General features: G+C 48.9%; 2 protein-coding genes and 1 non-coding gene across 3 annotated transcripts; 2 read left to right on the top strand and 1 right to left on the bottom strand.

Moving 5' to 3' along the window:
• Window positions 1–10090: 10090 nt before the first annotated feature.
• LOC125521323 (protein APEM9-like) lies at window positions 10091–13734 on the top strand. The gene is made up of 7 exons (XM_048686380.1): window positions 10091–10283; window positions 10399–10550; window positions 10965–11129; window positions 12304–12381; window positions 12468–12747; window positions 12928–13301; window positions 13410–13734. The coding sequence occupies exons 2-7, from the start codon at window positions 10492–10494 to the stop codon at window positions 13537–13539; spliced, it is 1086 nt and encodes a 361-aa protein (XP_048542337.1). The 5' UTR covers window positions 10091–10283; window positions 10399–10491; the 3' UTR covers window positions 13540–13734.
• A 330-nt stretch (window positions 13735–14064) lies between these two features.
• TRNAH-GUG lies at window positions 14065–14136 on the top strand. The gene has a single exon. It is a non-coding gene; the product is annotated as a tRNA-His (tRNA).
• A 188-nt stretch (window positions 14137–14324) lies between these two features.
• LOC125519141 (probable serine/threonine-protein kinase PBL17) lies at window positions 14325–15888 on the bottom strand. Its single transcript, XM_048684030.1, has 4 exons — window positions 15813–15888; window positions 15395–15690; window positions 15053–15188; window positions 14325–14965 (listed from the first exon to the last, which is right to left on the bottom strand). The coding sequence occupies exons 1-4, from the start codon at window positions 15886–15888 to the stop codon at window positions 14325–14327; spliced, it is 1149 nt and encodes a 382-aa protein (XP_048539987.1).
• Window positions 15889–16667: the final 779 nt, after the last annotated feature.

Here is a 16667-nt window from a genome sequence, read left to right as displayed (position 1 = left end):
AGATCGGATTCACACCGGAGTGTTCCTCCACACCGTCTACGGTATCAACCATACTCTTTGGACGGTAAAGTCCTTAATAAAGAGACGAGGCTCTGATACCAATTGAAAGGATCGATATGGTTGACTAGAGGGGGGGTGAATAGGCAACTACCAATTTTTAGCTTTTCTTTACCAAATTAAACTTTGCATCAAAGTAGGTTGTCTAGATGTGCAACTAGGTGAGCAACCTATATGATGCAATAACAACAAGCATACAAGAAAGCAAGGGTATAAACAATAAAGAGCTTGCACAAGTAAAGGTAAGAGATAACCAAGAGTGGATCCGGTGGAGACGAGGATGTGTTACCGAAGTTCCTTCCTTTGAGGGGAAGTACGTCTCCGTTGGAGCGGTGTGGAGGCACAATGCTCCCCAAGAAGCCACTAGGGCCACTGTATTCTCCTCACGCCCTCACACAATGCGAGATGCCGTGATTCCACTATTGGTGCCCTTGAAGGCGGCGACCGAACCTTTACAAACAAGGTTGGGGCAATCTCCACAACTTAATCGGAGGCTCCCAACAAGACCATGAAGGTTCACCTCAATGGAATATGGCTCCGAGGTGACCTCAACCGTCTAGGGTGCTCAAACACCCAAGAGTAACAAGATCCGCTAGGGATGAGTGGGGGAATCGAGAATCCCTTGGTGGAAGTGTAGATCGGGGCCTTCTCAACCACTCCCGAGCAAATCAACAAATTTGATTGGCTAGAGAGATAGATCGGGCAAAGATGAAGCTTGGAGTATTTAATGGAGCTTGAGCAATAAATGGAGCTTAGGGGAGGAAGAGGTAGGTGAGAAGGAGGAAGGGGACTCCCTTTTATAGTGGGGGCAACAATCCCGTTGCCCCCACCAACCAGCCCCGCACAGGGCGGTACTACCGCTGAGAGGGGGCGGTACTACCGCCAGGCGACGGTACTGCCGCGCCAACCAGCGGTACTGCCGCACTGAGGAGACTTAGTAGGGAACGGACCCAAATGCGGTACTACCGCGGTGGTAGGGCAGTACGACCGCTCCTGGAACGGTACTACCGCCACTACAACCGTGACTAGTGCCGCAAAACCCGACACGAGAAAAAGACCTCTCGAATCAAGGCGGCAGGAGCCAAACTACCCAGCGGTACTACGGCAGTGGGGTCAAGGGCGGTAGTACCGCTGTGGAGCGGTACTGCCGCTTGTGACCCTTCGGCCGTAGTACCGCAGGCAGTGCGGTACTACCGCTGGGGTGCGAGAGAGAGAGAAGGGATCTCTCAAATAAGTTGAGGACCAGCGCAGGTGCCAGGCCCCCAACGGTACTACTGCTGTGGAGCCACGGCGGTACTACCGCTGCGAAGCGGTACTACCGCTTGTGGCTTCTCAGCGGTACTACCGCTGGGTGCGCGGTGCCGCTTAGACCTAGACAGAACATGGAAGAGAGGAGAGATCTCTTCAATGGACAGGAAAAGCTCGGAGGGTGAGAAGATGATGTGTACATGATGATTCCACCCAAGCAAAACCCCAGCGGACCCCCTCTTGATAGTACGGTTCCCTCTACGCAACTAGTCCACCTAGAAAGAAACGAAAGAGCTACACCGTCTTGAAATACACTCCGAGGGGAAGAAAGCGTCTCGTGCCATGGGAGAATCTGAGAATAATTCAACGCATAAGATTAGTACGCAAACATGTTGTCATCAATCACCAAAACTACCTTGAGAGAGATATGTCGTAACAACAGTGTCGATATGGTCTTGTTCTATGCAGTCACCACCATCATCGTTGGGGACGGACGCGCAACAAAATTCTGGCATTCTCCTTGGCTCAGTGGGTCTAAATCAAAAGACATAGCTCCTTCCATTTTAAGTAGAAGAATGTTATTGTTCATGATGTTTTGCTTGACCACTCTTGGATTCTAAGATTGACATTACTCAAGGCCTTTGCATCACCCATTTTATGCATTTCTACATGTTATGGGTGAAGCTTGGTCTTGTTCATCTCCAGGAGGGTGTTCCTGATGCTATTTCTTGGAACCTTACTGAAGGAAATATGCCCTAGAGGCAATAATAAAGTTATTATTGTTTATTATTCATGCTAGAATTGTATTAACCGGAAACATAATACATGTGTGAATACATAGACAAACAAAGTGTCACTAGTATGCCTCTACTTGACTAGCTCGTTAATCGAAGATGGTTATGTTAGCTAACCATAGACATGTGTTGTTATTTGGTTAACGGGATCACATCATTAGGAGAATGATGTGATTGACATGACCCATTCCATTAGCTTAGCACCCGATCGTTTAGTATGTTGCTATTGCTTTCTTCATGACTTATACATGTTCCTATACTATGAGATTATGCAACTCCCGTTTGCCAGAGGAACACTTTGTGTGCTACCAAACGTCACAACGTAACTGGGTGATTATAAAGGAGCTCTACAGGTGTCTCCAAAGGTACATGTTGGGTTGGCGTATTTCGAGATTAGGATTTGTCACTCCGATTGTCGGAGAGGTATCTCTGGGCCCTCTCGGTAATGCACATCACTTAATCCTTGCAAGCATTGCAACTAATGAGTTAGTTGGCAGGATGATGTATTACAGAACGAGTAAAGAGACTTGCCGGTAACGAGATTGAACTAGGTATAGGATACCGACGATCGAATCTCGGGCAAGTAACATACCGATGACAAAGGGAACAACGTATGTTGTTATGCGGTCTGACCGATAAAAGATCTTCGTAGAATATGTAGGAGCCAATATGAGCATCCAGGTTCCGCTATTGGTTATTGACCGGAGACGTGTCTCGGTCATGTCTACATAGTTCTCGAACCCGTAGGGTCCGCACGCTTAAGGTTCGGATGACAGTTATAATTTATGAGTTTATGCGTTTTGATGTACCAAAGGTTGTTCGGAGTCCCGGATGTGGTCACGGACATGACGAGGAGTCTCGAAATGGTCGAGACATAAAGATTGATATATTGGAAGCCTATATTTGGATATCGGAAGTGTTCCGGGTGAAATCGGGATTTTACCGGAGTAGCGGGAGGTTACCGGAACCCCCCGGGAGGTATATGGGCCTTAGTGGGCCTTAGTGGAAGATAGGAGAGATGGCCAGAGATGGGCCGCGCGCCCCTCCCCCCTTGGTCCGAATAGGACAAGGAGAGGGGGCCGGCCCCCCTTCCTCCTCTCTCTCCTCTTCCCCCCCTCCGCGAATCCTATTCCAACTAGGAAAGGGGGAGAGTCCTACTCTCGGAGGGAGTAGGACTCCTCCTGGCGTGCCCTATGATGGCCGGCCGGCCCCCCCTCACTTGAACCTTTATATACGGAGGCAGGGGCACCCCTAGAGACACAAGTTGATCCACGTGATCATATTCTTAGCCGTGTGCGGTGCCCCCTTCCACCATAGTCCTCGATAATATTGTAACGGTGCTTAGGCGAAGCCCTGCGACAGTAGTACATCAAGATCGTCACCACGCCGTCGTGCTGACGGAACTCTTCCCCGACACTTTGCTGGATCGGAGTCCGGGGATCGTCATGTTGAACGTGTGCTAGAACTCGGAGGTGCCGTAGTTTCAGTGCTTGATCGGTCGGGCCGTGAAGACGTACGACTACATCAACCAAGTTAATGCTTCCGTTGTCGATCTACAAGGGTACGTAGATCACACTCTCCCCCTCTCGTTGCTATGCATCACCATGATCTTGCGTGTGCGTAGGAATTTTTTTGAAATTACTACGAAACCCAACAGCTTGAACTCGCGCACACCCTATCACGCTCAACTTGTTGTCTAGTTTAGGTGTAGGCATGGACATAGGGGGAGTGTTGTTCTCTCAATGAACTCTCCCTCCCCCCATTATGCATAAATTGATCAAGTCTTTCACCTTAGCCATTGTTGATGGCACTTGTGCTTCAAAGACGAGTTTTGGTCATGGGCCCAAGGTTAAAATCTTCGCAGTGCCATACCTTTTGACTCAAACATAGGTGGCCTCGGCCACCGCCCTCTTTTGAAGAGGTGTGTCTTGGTCGTTTGCTGTTGTGCTTTGTTGTTTCTCTCTTGCCGGTTTGTCGTTTTGTCGAGCTAAAGCAGTGTCTGTTTAGTTGCCGTGGCGTGCTGGGCGGTACTACCTCTAGTGGTGCGCGGTACTACCGCTGAGGGACGGGACCTGAGGGTTAAGTCGAGGCAGGGGGAGGTTTCTTCTCCCCCATACCCATTCACTTCGCCCCTCTTGTCTCTTCCTCTCTCCAGCCTCCTCTTGCCACGGGAGGGCTCCGGCGGATCTCCGTCCCCGGGGCGTCCCTCTCCATTTCCTTTGGTGGAGTCGATCCCCACCTCGTCCTCTTGCCATGGATGCCGGTATTGCCCCCGTTCCTTCTTTCGTTTTGTCTCCTTTTAGTTCTTGTTTCTTAGGGGCAATGGTGGTTGCATCTCTAGATTTTTGACGAAATCTAGGCATGAGTTGGTTGGAGAAGGCAACTAGACTTTCTAGATTAGAGTTTGGTAGGATTATTTTTGAATTTGGTAGGCCGGTAGTGCCGGATCTGACCACGGTAGTAGGAAACCACTGTTTCATCGCCTCGTGCTATGAAACTGCTGTTTATCCGCCTCAAGCCATACTACCGCTCCCTTTGGAGCGGTACTACCACTTGACCTAGAGCGGTACTACCGCTCCCTTTGGGGCGGTACTACCACGGGCAGGTCACGGTACTACCGCTGCATGCCAATTTCCATCATTCTCCTGCCTTACCTTGATCTTTTTGTTGTGTTTGTTGGCTTATGCTCATTCTTTTTGGTTGTTTCGCGTTGTTCTTGTGTTTGGCTCCAGGTGATGACCGTTCCGAGCAGCAAGGTCGCCGTATCAACCCCGGGCGTGCCACATCAAAACGCTACCGCACCTCAGAGCCTGCCGGTGGTTCCTCGAGCACCCAACCGCCTCCAGCAAGTGCTTCTGCAAGTGTTCCTCCACCTCCTCAGCAATCAAAGCGAGCCGCCAACAAGCCAAAAGGGAAGACTGTGACTGAGATGACCAACAAGGAGTTTTGGGAGAAGCGTCGCCGCAACCCCTATGCGGTGGACCAAGAACCCACTTTGGTCAACCGCCCGTTCTGGAACCGTTTTCAGTTTGCCATCTACTTTGATGTGATCAAGGCTAAGAAGAATCTTTTTGTTGATGTTCACTCCATTGACACTGATGCTATGGAGAAGGATCTGGAGTACTTTGGCGAAGCTCTTCAGATGTGCACTCAGCTGAACATTCTCAGGATCATGCAATTCAATAAGGATTTCGATGCGGATTTGGTGGCTCAATTCTGTGCCACCGTCCACCTTGGGACGGATGTCGACAGGACTCTGCCATGGATGACCAATGGCAAGCTGCTTTCTGTCAAGTGGAAGGCTTTCATGAAGTTACTTGATGTGGTGGATACCGGGCTTGAGACTCCTGTCGGTTTCTGTCCTCACTGCAATGCTACATCCACCCACAAGCAAGCCCTTTAGCCCTACTGCACTGTGAAGGTTCACCCAGTCACTCAGAAGAAGACCTATGAGCTGTCTCCGTATCTGGACATTCTTCATCGCATATTCCGTGAGACTCTCTTCCCTCGGATCGGGAATCTGGATATGGTCCACTCTTACCTCGTGGACATGCTCCTTTTCTGTCAGCATGAGAAGGAAGCAAGCACTGGATAGAGCCTGGATATCTCTCATGTCATGTGGTCTGAACTTCTATCTGTCGTGTCTGAGCGCAAGTGTCCTATCTATGGTCCATTCATCATGAGGATCATTGAGAGGGCTTGGGCACAGACTTATCCCAGAGTGCTGCTAGAGACTGGAGACTTGGTGTCTCATGAGATCAGGCGTCTGAGGAAGAAGGACAACTGGATAGCGCCTCACACAGGGGGTCCATCTGCTACTGCTGCCACAGGGGGTCCGTCTGCTGATGCTGCTGCTGCTGCTGCCATAGGGACCGAGGGTGAGGCTGCTACTGATGATCATGAGGAGAACTTTGGCCCCTCTAGTGCAGAACCGTCGTGGGCACAGAAGCTTAAGCGCAAGATGAAGAAGCTTTTCTGCATGGAGTCTCATGGTCAGTACATGACTCATGTGGCGGAGAAGCATGCCAGGACGCGCCACAAGGAGCTCATGCGTCAGATGGGAGCAACAGTTGTCAGTGGGTCTGAGGGTCAGATCACTGAAGAGGAGGACTGGATTCATCAGAATTGCCACTGGACCGACTCCGATGCCGAGCAGTTTTTGACCCACGATGAAGATGCAGAGATGTGATGTTCGAGACCTTCCCCTCCCATCACCTGGAGTCGTAGTGTCACTCTATGCCCTTTTTGGTGTCTCGCTGCCAAAGGGGGAGAGAGTGTAGGGATTTGCTTCTTGTGTCGAGCTTTGAGTCGTCTTGTGTTTTCTTGTGTGTTCCTTCTTTGGTTTGGTTTGGTGTGAGACCTAAGTCCTAGTCATATGGTGTAAGACATATGCTCCCTATCGCTACCTTATTACTTATGTCTCTTCAGAGTACTGTAGTTTATATTGAGATGCATGCTTGTCCTGTTTATTCTCTTCTCTCATATATCTTGTGCTTAGTGTTGTTGGACTATAAAATATAGGGGGAGTGTTGATCCGAATGTGTGTGTCGTGCCTTATCTTGGTGCACACATTTTGGGGGAGCCCGTCTATATTTTGTAGTTCTTAGTTTTATTCGTTTTAATTCTTTTCCTTGCGCAAATCCCTTGTTGTCATCAATCCACCAAAAAGGGGAGATTGTTACGACATATCTCTCTCAAGGTAGTTTTGGTGATTGATGACAACATGTTTGCGGACTAATCTTATGCGTTGAATTATTCTCAGATTCTCCCCTGGCACGAGACGCTTTCTTCCCCTCGGAGTGTATTTCAAGACGGTGTAGCTCTTTCGTTTCTTTCTAGGTGGACTAGTTGCGTAGAGGGCACCGTACTATCAAGAGGGGGTCCGCTGGGGTTTTGCTTGGGTGGAATCATCACGTACACATCAGCTTCTCACCCTCCGAGCTTTTCCTGTCCATTGAAGAGATCTCTCCTCTCTTCCTTGTTCTGTCTAGGTCTAAGCGGCAGTACCGCGCACCCAGCGGTAGTACCGCTGAGAAGCCACAAGCGGCAGTACCGCTTCGCAGCGGTAGTACCGCCGTGGCTCCACAGCAGTAGTACCGCTGGGGGCCTGGCACCTCCGCTGGTCCTCAGCTTATTTGAGAGATCCCTTCTCTCTCGCGCGCGCCCCAGCGGTAGTACCGCACTGCCTGCGGTACTACGGCCGAAGGGTCACAAGCGGCAGTACCGCTCCACAGCGGTACTACCGCCCTTGACCCCACTGCCGTAGTACCGCTGGGTAGTCTGGCTCCTACCGCCTCGATTCGAGAGGTCTTTTTCTCGTGTCGGGTTTTGCGGCACTAGTCACGGTTGTAGTGGCGGTAGTACCGTTCCAGGAGCGGTAGTACCGCCCTACCACCGCGGTAGTACCGCATTTGGGTCCGTTCCCTACTAAGTCTCCTCAGCGCGGCAGTACCGCTGGTTGGCGCGGCAGTACCGTCGCCTGGCGGTAGTACCGCCCCCTCTCAGCGGTAGTACCGCCCTGTGCGGGGCTGGTTGGTGGGGGGCAACGGGATTGTTGCTCCCACTATAAAAGGGAGTCCCCTTCCTCCTTCTCACCTACCTCTTCCTCCTCCAAGCTCCATTTATTGCTCAAGCTCCATTAAATACTCCAAGCTTCATTTCCGCCCGATCTATCTCTCTAGCCAATCAAATTTGTTGATTTGCTCGAAAGTGGTTGAGAAGGCCCCGATCTGCACTTCCACCAAGGGATTTTCGATTCCCCCACTCATTCCTAGCGGATCTTGTTACTCTTGGGTGTTTGAACACCCTAGACGGTTGAGGTCACCTCGGAGCCATATTCCATTGAGGTGAAGCTTCGTGGTCTTGTTGGGAGCCTCCGATTAAGTTGTGGAGATTGCCCCAACCTTGTTTGTAAAGGTTCGGTCGCCGCCTTCAAGGGCACCAATAGTGGAATCACGGCATCTCGCATTGTGTGAGGGCGTGAGGAGAATACGGTGGCCCTAGTGGCTTCTTGGGGAGCATTGTGCCTCCACACCGCTCCAACGGAGACATACTTCCCCTCAAAGGAAGGAACTTCGGTAACACATCCTCGTCTCCACCGGATCCACTCTTGGTTATCTCCTACCTTTACTTGTGCAAGCTCTTTATTGTTTCTACCCTTGCTTGCTTGTATGCTTGTTGTTATTGCATCATATAGGTTGCTCACCTAGTTGCACATCTAGACAACCTACTTTGATGCAAAGTTTAATTTGGTAAAGAAAAGCTAAAAATTGGTAGTTGCCTATTCACCCTCCTCTAGTCAACCATATCGATCCTTTCAACTGTTACATGGATTACCAAGGCCTACCCAAGCACGGCTCGGCTCCTTCCACGTGAACCAAGGCCATCTCAAGCTCAAACATATTTGCGGCCCAAGCCACCCAACCTCTTAGGCCTATAAACCAAATTCCAACTAACTTTGCACTATGCGCCAGAGACCTTATTAGAGTCGGACCAAAGGAATGCCCGCTAATCTTCTTGAAGGTATTCAGGGTGGGCTCCGGATGGGTGGCTAGGTGGGGGGGGGGGTGGACAAAAACCATGATGAGATATGTACATTGGGAGGTGAGCATCGATTTGACTAGCAACGTCCTGCCAACAACGGTGACAAAATGCCCCTGCAAGCCACAAGCTTCCCCACAACCTTGTCAACAATGTACTGAAGGTCAATTTTCTCGAGGAAGTGAATCGACAGAGGGAGTCTAAGGTATCTCAGGAGGAAAGCAGAACACATGGCTAGAAACTCAGAAGAACGCAGTCAAAGTCGATGCCGGCACATCTGATTGGAGTGATGAGGCTCTTCTCAAAACTTGTGACAAGACCCGCCACCTAAATAGTCCACACGAACTGTTGTGGCCAAAGGATATGTCGTACACTCTCCACATCCAGCACTAACATATGCTCACTAAGCTCTTGTTTCTTCCATACTTGGTTGGCATGATCAATTAGACCGGCCACCATAACTATTGCGGACTTTAGTTGCACAACATGTTTCATCATGGCCTCTCTTGGGATCCAGTTATCTGTCCATATGTGCATAGATTGTCCATCACCGATCCTTCTAAGCAGACCCTGTTTCAAAAATTCTCTGCCCTCCAGAATCCGTCAAATTTTGGATAGCTTTACCCCTAGCTAAGTAGTTAAAAAGTCATCTATATGATAGTACACCGCCTTCAAAATTAGAGCACTAAAGTATAAAGGGTCACAGATTAGTCTCCACACTTGTTTAGCTAACGTGGCCAAATTGAAAAGGTCAATCTTTCTGAAACCCATCCTCTCATATACTTTGGTTGCGTCATATCATCCAATGATACCCACACTGTCTTCCTTTTTCCTACTTTTGCACCCTACCAAAATTGCCTCAATAATCTATCAATATGCTCACACGGTCCTCGAGGTAGCAGTGCTTGCGTCACTGACTTTATAAGAACTTCCTTCCCATCCATTGATAGGATCAACTCGATCCACCCGTCCATGAGCTAGTTCTTTTGGCGGCTTAACAAATAAGCTGCTTTCTCCCTAACTTTTTTCATAAGCCACCTCCCTCATTTATTGGGTTTGCTGAACTAGTTATGGGATAACTAATTTAGAAGTTTCAACAAATTTATGAAGCGGCTTATTTTTTAAGCTGGGTAGAGGTAGCTTATTTTTTAAGCCGCCCAAAAGAACTATTCGGAAAGAGGCAGTTAAACTTGCTCTCAATGTACAATTTGAAACTTTTTTTTGAGGTAAATCTGAAACTCTAAATGCTAGCATCTAGTTTTCTTTTATTAGTTTATAACATGCTAACAGTCTTTTTTTTGAGAATTCTTTTTTGTTGTTGTTGAGAATCACATGCTAACAGTAGTCTAGGTGGTACCCGTTACATGGGCTGTAAACTGATCCAACAATGTACACGGAGGCCCATCGAACGACAACACTCCACGGCTCGGCCCGATTGGGCCGCCCGCCCGTCGACATCACGACTCCAACTCTACCCAGGAGGCCGGCCCGGGCACGACGCCACCGGAGCCTGCCGTCCCCGTCGCAGCTCGCCGACGACTTCGACGGCGCGGCTCCACTCCGCCCCGTCCGCCGCTGGAGCTCGCTGACGCAAGCGATTCTTCCTCTCCTTCTCCCTCTCGAGGTGCTGGAACCTTTCTTCCGGTGAGTATAGAAACGCCCCCCCGCATCAGCTATCCACTCCGTTCGCAATCCCAACAAATTTCCGTCTCTCCCCGCCGAATCCGTCCCTGACCATCTCTCCCTCTCTCCGCCGCAGCACGGCGCGTCCCCTCCCTGACCTGCGGTCTCCGGCGGGTGGAAAGGAAGAGCTAGGAACTTACTCGTGAGGTGGAGGCAGGGACCGGGAACCATGGGGACCTCAGCGGCCGAGGGAACGGATCTCTGGAAGCAAATAGACGACGCCGAGTGGTAAGATTCCCCCTCCTCCCTCTGCCCCGCTGCTCTGCTCTCACTTCGTTTCATATTCATTCATGTGCTTCGTGGTCGTTCTTGTTAGCATACGTGTTCATCCTACCCTCTCACCACCATGTAATTGGATGAATGAACTATAATTGTCTTTCTACAGCATTACTAGCAGCAAAGTATGATATGCAATTTCCTTCACTTTGGAAGTGTAACAAGATTTACTCAGACCAGTCAATGGACATGCTTTCCATGCTAATTGCTAGGTAGAAATTGGCACTTCCTTTCTTGTAATTGCCGATGATGCGTAGGTGACCATGGTGTATTCATATTTTAGTTTAAGTTTTAGCATACAAGGTTCCAAAGGGGGAGATAAAAAGATTGGAACTTGTTCACTTTGTTGCAATTATCATGGTTCAGCTATCTGGTCAGCGGATCGTTCGACCAAGCGGTTTTGACTGCATTGTCTGTGTCTGATCAAATTCGAGCGGCCAATAGAGAAAGAGTATGGGATGATGATGAACTTTTGGAGATGCTCGAATTAGTTGGCATTGTACTCGTTCAAGCACTTAAAGAGCTCAGAAGGTAAATCCTATTTCTTTTCTCCTTTTGTTGCATACTAGTAAGTTATACGTGCATAGCACGTGAGAGCTCATATAGTCAAACTACAACCAAAGATAGACATATTGTTACTGTAAAATATATTGTGCCTGTTTTATCTAGGTATCCTTTTTGGCTAGTTATGCCGGCAAATGAAATTGTGAGGCATATGCATGAAGTATAACATACAAAAATCACGTAAAATATACTGAGCGTGTTTTATCTAGGTATCTTTTTTGGCTATCTCAAAGCTAATGTTCTACAGTATCTGTAAAGATAAATATGATTTATGAAGGTACATAGACTTGAATACGAAGTAAAATGAATGATAGTTTCGATAGAAAAAGAAGTTAGGAGAGTCTGAGTATGGAAGAGTCTAGAATTAAGTAGAAGTGTGCTTTAAATTTTGTGCAAAATGTCCATATGGCTTTAGCCCAACCATAGAATCTTCTAGATAGTACACGTGGAAGAATCCAGTGAAGTAATGAGAAGATCCAACGGTCAATAACACTCGAATTTGCCACGTCTCCACCGTTAGATCGGCTTCATCCAATGGTTGTTATTCAAAGTTATTCGCACACTATATAGTGGTATAGATATAGATAAGTTACTATTTGTTCTAATTAATTTCCAGTTTCTGTAAATGTGTTGTAACAAGATAAGGATGTTGATCAACCAGAATCTAATACTGCTAATATAGCAAAATTCTTAATGAGGTTAATGTATTTGCAAAAGGAAAACCGTCATTGCCAGCTATATATGATGATGCATTGTTTTGCCAGAACCACCTTAAAAGTAGTCCTAATAAAAAGGGAACTAAACTGTCTCACTTGTTACCAAATGTGTCTTATAAATGCACGTTGGGAATTAAACTGTCTCACTTATTACCAGATGTTTCGTATGAATGGACATTCATACACGTGCCTCAATTGCTAGCTTCCCTAGGAACAGGCAAATGAAGATGATATATATGTGGAATAGAAAGTTCTTTATTCAGCTATTTTTATATGGATGCTTATGAAAAGCCATATGCTATATCATGAAGTCCTTAAATAGTGATGATATAGACATTCTTTGTTATTGTGTAGAACATTTGCATAATTTTTGGTACCTAGTTTTTATTCTAATATATGTTTAACACATATGCTAACTGTTCCAGGACAACTGAGATGTTTGTTCAGCTTAAAGCTATGTATGGTTCAGTGGCATCAATACCGGTGAAGGTTTTCCTGACAGGGTAGCTGTCCATAAAATTCTCATGTGTTCTTGGTTTTACTTCGCGGTTCCTCCTTTCTGTACCATTGACATGTATCTTCCATATAGGGCTACCATGCTAATGGCAGAAGGTTCTGGGCCTGACCTTCGACCAATTTTTGAGGACTTCCTTGCTAAATGGAGATACACAGATGATCAAGTTTATGTTTTGAATGGAGAACAGGAAATAACTTCGAATGGTCTTATTGTTACATCAACTATGACAACTGAAGAGTATTTGGAGGTGGTGGAATTGTATACAGTTACATTCCTTAGCATTGCCTCTCATGAGCCTGAAAATGCCATCTCATGGGTAAAAAAGGCAGAATTGATTGAGCAAGATCGACAGGTAATTTTTGTGATGGAGTATGTTAGTTGTAGATAACTATAGCATGCTGAGTTAGGACTTCCCTTATTTTCATATTGTTTTCTTACAATATTGATCATGGAATTCTGTTGTCTCTGCATTTATTCTTCCCTAAGTTTTCATTTGTTTGCATCATTAAGTTGTTTCTTAATTTTTCCACAGGAGCTGCTAGAAAAACTTAATGGACTTCAAGCAGCTGGAAATGAAAAGTCATCCACTGCTACAGGAGCAAAACAATCAGCAGAGAGGAACCTTTCCGCTTCTGAGAAAAGCCCAACACCAGCAACCCATGAGGATGCTCCGACAAGCACCACACGTGCACCCAATGTGAAAACAAATGGCTTACCAAAGTACATTGAGCCTTCCCTTCAGCGCGTCCCAAATAACTTTGATCCCATGTTTTGGTGGTTCCATTCGGTGCGCGTAAAGTTTGGCAGAATGCATATTGTTCTACCAAGTGGTAAGCTAATGCTTCTGTTCTCGCTGCTGTTCTCGACAGTCTACGTTCTACGGAGGAAAGGCGCCGGCTTGAAGAGGTAAAGGTTTCATCTAGCTGCTGCAGACAGACTTCCAAACGATCCAGAGCATCTTCTGTGGTTTTTCTGATACAGTTGAATGTTTTTCATATGAATCTGCGCTGACAGGGCGGTGTTCCAACACGCTTCGTCCCTGCGACGGGCGTTCCTCGATGCCCTCCAGCTTGCATTCTCCGTCCAGATGAACCCGCTAGCGGCTGTTCAACAGACGCCGCAGGCCCCTCGAGGAAGCTGGTGATACATACAATGTACCTGCCCATCCCAACATGTAACTAACAATACCGGGAATTGAAGTTGGGCATACGGGATACTAGTCGCTTTTTGTGGTACTGATGAATGTATTGGAATATAAAGCAAGTCTGCTAAATACATCATGGCAATGTTTCATATCGGTGCCCCTGGTTTGAGAAATTTAGTTGAGAGGCCTTGTTCTTGTTCTGTTGGTTCAGGCGGGTTTAGTTTCAGTAAAGTTGCAGCTGGCAAGTGAGCTTGGACTGGAGAATTGTATGCACCGATTGTGCTCGTTTCTACTGTATGCCCTGCACATGTTTCAGAAATACAAACCATGTAGAGTGAGTGGGAAGCTGTTTCAGATCGAAAAGGCGCTGGTGTTCAGGGCCGAGCAATGTGTAACATGAGTCCACGTAATATAGATCACAATGTCACTGTCAATTTCCCAGGAAGAAACGAGACAGTAGGTTCCGTACTGCGTCCTCTGGTTTCTATGGTATATTATGCATAGTAACGGTTTCTGTCCATCAATGTGGCTGTAGTTTAGTGGTGAGAATTCCACGTTGTGGCCGTGGAGACCTGGGCTCGAATCCCAGCAGCCACACAGTGCTTTTTTTTTTTGCCGTATCCATCACGAACACATTTTATTTTTGAACAAAAAACGATTTGAGTAGTTTGTCCACAACCGCGCTTTCTCTCCGCATTTAAATTTACACACACACACACAGACCTATCCTCTCGCAGTTACCAAAACAAAAACCTACATACACAACATCGCGTACATCACATCGATCACCGGGCCGGAGTCGGGGAGGCGTCGCCGCTGCTACGGCCTCCATCGCCGTCGCCCTCCTCCTCCGGCGGCATGGCGAGCGCGGCCTCGAGCACGAGCACGACCCGGCTCATGGCGGGCCGCACCTTGGGGTTCTGGCTGAGGCAGTCGTACGCCAGCCGCGCCACCCGCTCCAGCGCGCGCGCCGAGTAGGCGCCCTGCTGCGCCATCCGGGCGTCCACGATCTTCTCCAGCTTGCTGCCCCGGATGAGGATCGGGCGCGCCCAGTCCACCAGGTTGCCCGCCCTCCCCGCCCGGCTCGGCTCCAGCGCGCGCCGCCCCACCAGCATCTCCAGCAGCACAACGCCGAAGCCGTACACGTCGCTCATCGCCGTGAGGTGCCCCGTCGCCATGTACTCCGGCGCCGCGTAGCCGTAGGTGCCCATCACCCGGGTGGACACGTGCGTCTTCCCGCCCACCGGCCCCTCCTTGGCCAGCCCGAAGTCTGACAGCTTCGCGCCGAAGTCGGCGTCGAGGAGGATGTTGGAGGTTTTGAAGTCGCGGTAGATGATGGGCCGCGCCGCGCCGTGGAGGAACGCCAGCCCCCTCGCCACGTCCAGCGCGATCCTCACCCGGGTTGTCCATGACAGGGTGCACGCGCCTGGTGCATCCGATGATGGTGATGAAACAGATGTTCAGCATGCAGTATGTAAGAAGTGGGTGGGATCGTTGGTGTGGGTGTGCGTACGTCGGAAGAGGTGGTTCTCGAGGCTGCCCTTGGCCATGAACTCGTACACCAGCAGCCGGTGGTCGTCGTCGCAGCAGTAGCCGATGAGCTCCACCAGGTTCGGGTGGCTGTACTGCCCCAGGCAACTCACCTCGGTCTGCATGCACACAAGATCTCTGAACCTGACTAAAAATCCCTTTGTATCTTACATGGAAACTCACATTCTTCCAAGCAGATTTTTGTTTTGCAACTTCCCGTGTTTTGGTTTCGTAAAGATTCAATGTGCCATGGTGAATTGGTGATAGTTTTTTCCATAAAGAGTGAATTGGTGATAGTGGATTATACATTTCGATAGAAACTGACCAGCCACTCGCGGTCGCCCTGAATGCCGTCCGGGTTGAGCCGCTTGACGGCGACCACCACAGCGCCAATGACCCCCTTGTAGACGACGCCGAAGCCGCCCTCGCCAATGATCTGCGTGGGGCTGAAGTCGCCGGTGGCCCGCCTGAGCTGGTCGTACGTGAAGAGCTTGAGGTTCCCGTACACCGACATCGCCCGAAACTCCGCCAGGTCCTTGGGCAGGGAGAGCATAATCGGCTCCGAGCTCGTCTTCCTCAGCTTCGGCGGCGACGACGTGCACCGACGCGGCCGAGGCTCCTCTACACGAAGGAATTCCAAAATGTCACTCTCTAGAGCGTGCGCGCGCACGCATGCATGCATGGTGCACGTACGCCGGAGCAATCTAAGATCCGAGAACGTGAGCGGCGCATGCAGCTGGTACCTTGGACTTGCGGTTCCTGGATGCGGCGGCGGGGCGGGCGCATGTCGCCGCAGCTGCCGATGAGCCACCGGTGCATTTTCGGAGATGGGGAGACGTACGACGTGCGTGCTTAGGGGTCTGCAGGCTGGTTAGTTGATCGGGTGATCGGCCGATGTACGAGGTCCGGGCGGTGGCGGCGGAGGCCAATGGCAGCCCCCGACCGACCACGCGCCGGGAGAGATGTGGAGGGGAGGACAGAGGTGACGGGAGGAATGGTCGGAGGGCACGGTCCTTTGGGGCTGCCTTAATTTGGCACGCGTACGTCTGTTGTTTCGGGCCATAGCGCCAACGACAATGGCGGGGGCGTGAGTGAATGAAGCAAAGCGTCCACGGAGACAATGGCGTGACAACGCAACGTGCTATTAACAATACCTAAAGCATCAGGTGGGCTATTTTGATTGGATGTAATCAGGGAGAGGGGGGCCCACAGTTGAAATCAGGGGCTGGAAAGAGATTATAGGAATGTTACGTAAGAATTTAGTAAGGGGTATGGATAGGTCTCAATTGACTGAAATTTAACCAAGTCTTGGTCAAGTGACATAACATACAAAAGAAAAAAAATTAAAAAGAAAATTTTTCATGGATTTTAATGTAAAATCTTATGGATATAGCATCGACTGAGATTTAGCGAAGTCTCAGTCGACTGAGACTTAGCAAAACTGTATAGTAAGTTATGCGTAGCTATACATTTTCGCACAAATATAGATGCAACCCAACGATTCAATTTCTTTGTTGGCGTAGTGAAGTTGGAGTCGCTCACTCGGAAAAAGGTAATTATGATGACATGTAATCTCGATCAGAGGGTGACCGGTGGAC

This window comes from Triticum urartu, chromosome 7 (assembly GCF_003073215.2).
Source record: "Triticum urartu cultivar G1812 chromosome 7, Tu2.1, whole genome shotgun sequence".
Lineage (NCBI taxonomy): Eukaryota > Viridiplantae > Streptophyta > Magnoliopsida > Poales > Poaceae > Triticum > Triticum urartu.
The sequence above is the reverse complement of the archived record's forward strand: the minus strand, read 5'-3'. Positions and strand labels throughout refer to the sequence as shown.

Bases quoted from the DNA above. Each gene is read 5' to 3' on its own strand.
- LOC125521323 (XM_048686380.1), top strand. From the start codon at position 10,492: ATGGGGACCTCAGCGGCCGAGGGAACGGATCTCTGGAAGCAAATAGAC. The intron at 10,551-10,964 runs GTAAGATTCCCC...ATCATGGTTCAG, and splicing joins CAAATAGACGACGCCGAGTG to CTATCTGGTCAGCGGATCGT. The intron at 12,748-12,927 runs GTAATTTTTGTG...ATTTTTCCACAG, and splicing joins TGATTGAGCAAGATCGACAG to GAGCTGCTAGAAAAACTTAA.
- LOC125519141 (XM_048684030.1), bottom strand. From the start codon at position 15,888: ATGCACCGGTGGCTCATCGGCAGCTGCGGCGACATGCGCCCGCCCCGC. The intron at 15,189-15,394 runs GTCAGTTTCTAT...GTGTGCATGCAG, and splicing joins AGGGCGACCGCGAGTGGCTG to ACCGAGGTGAGTTGCCTGGG. The intron at 14,966-15,052 runs GTACGCACACCC...CGGATGCACCAG, and splicing joins CGAGAACCACCTCTTCCGAC to GCGCGTGCACCCTGTCATGG.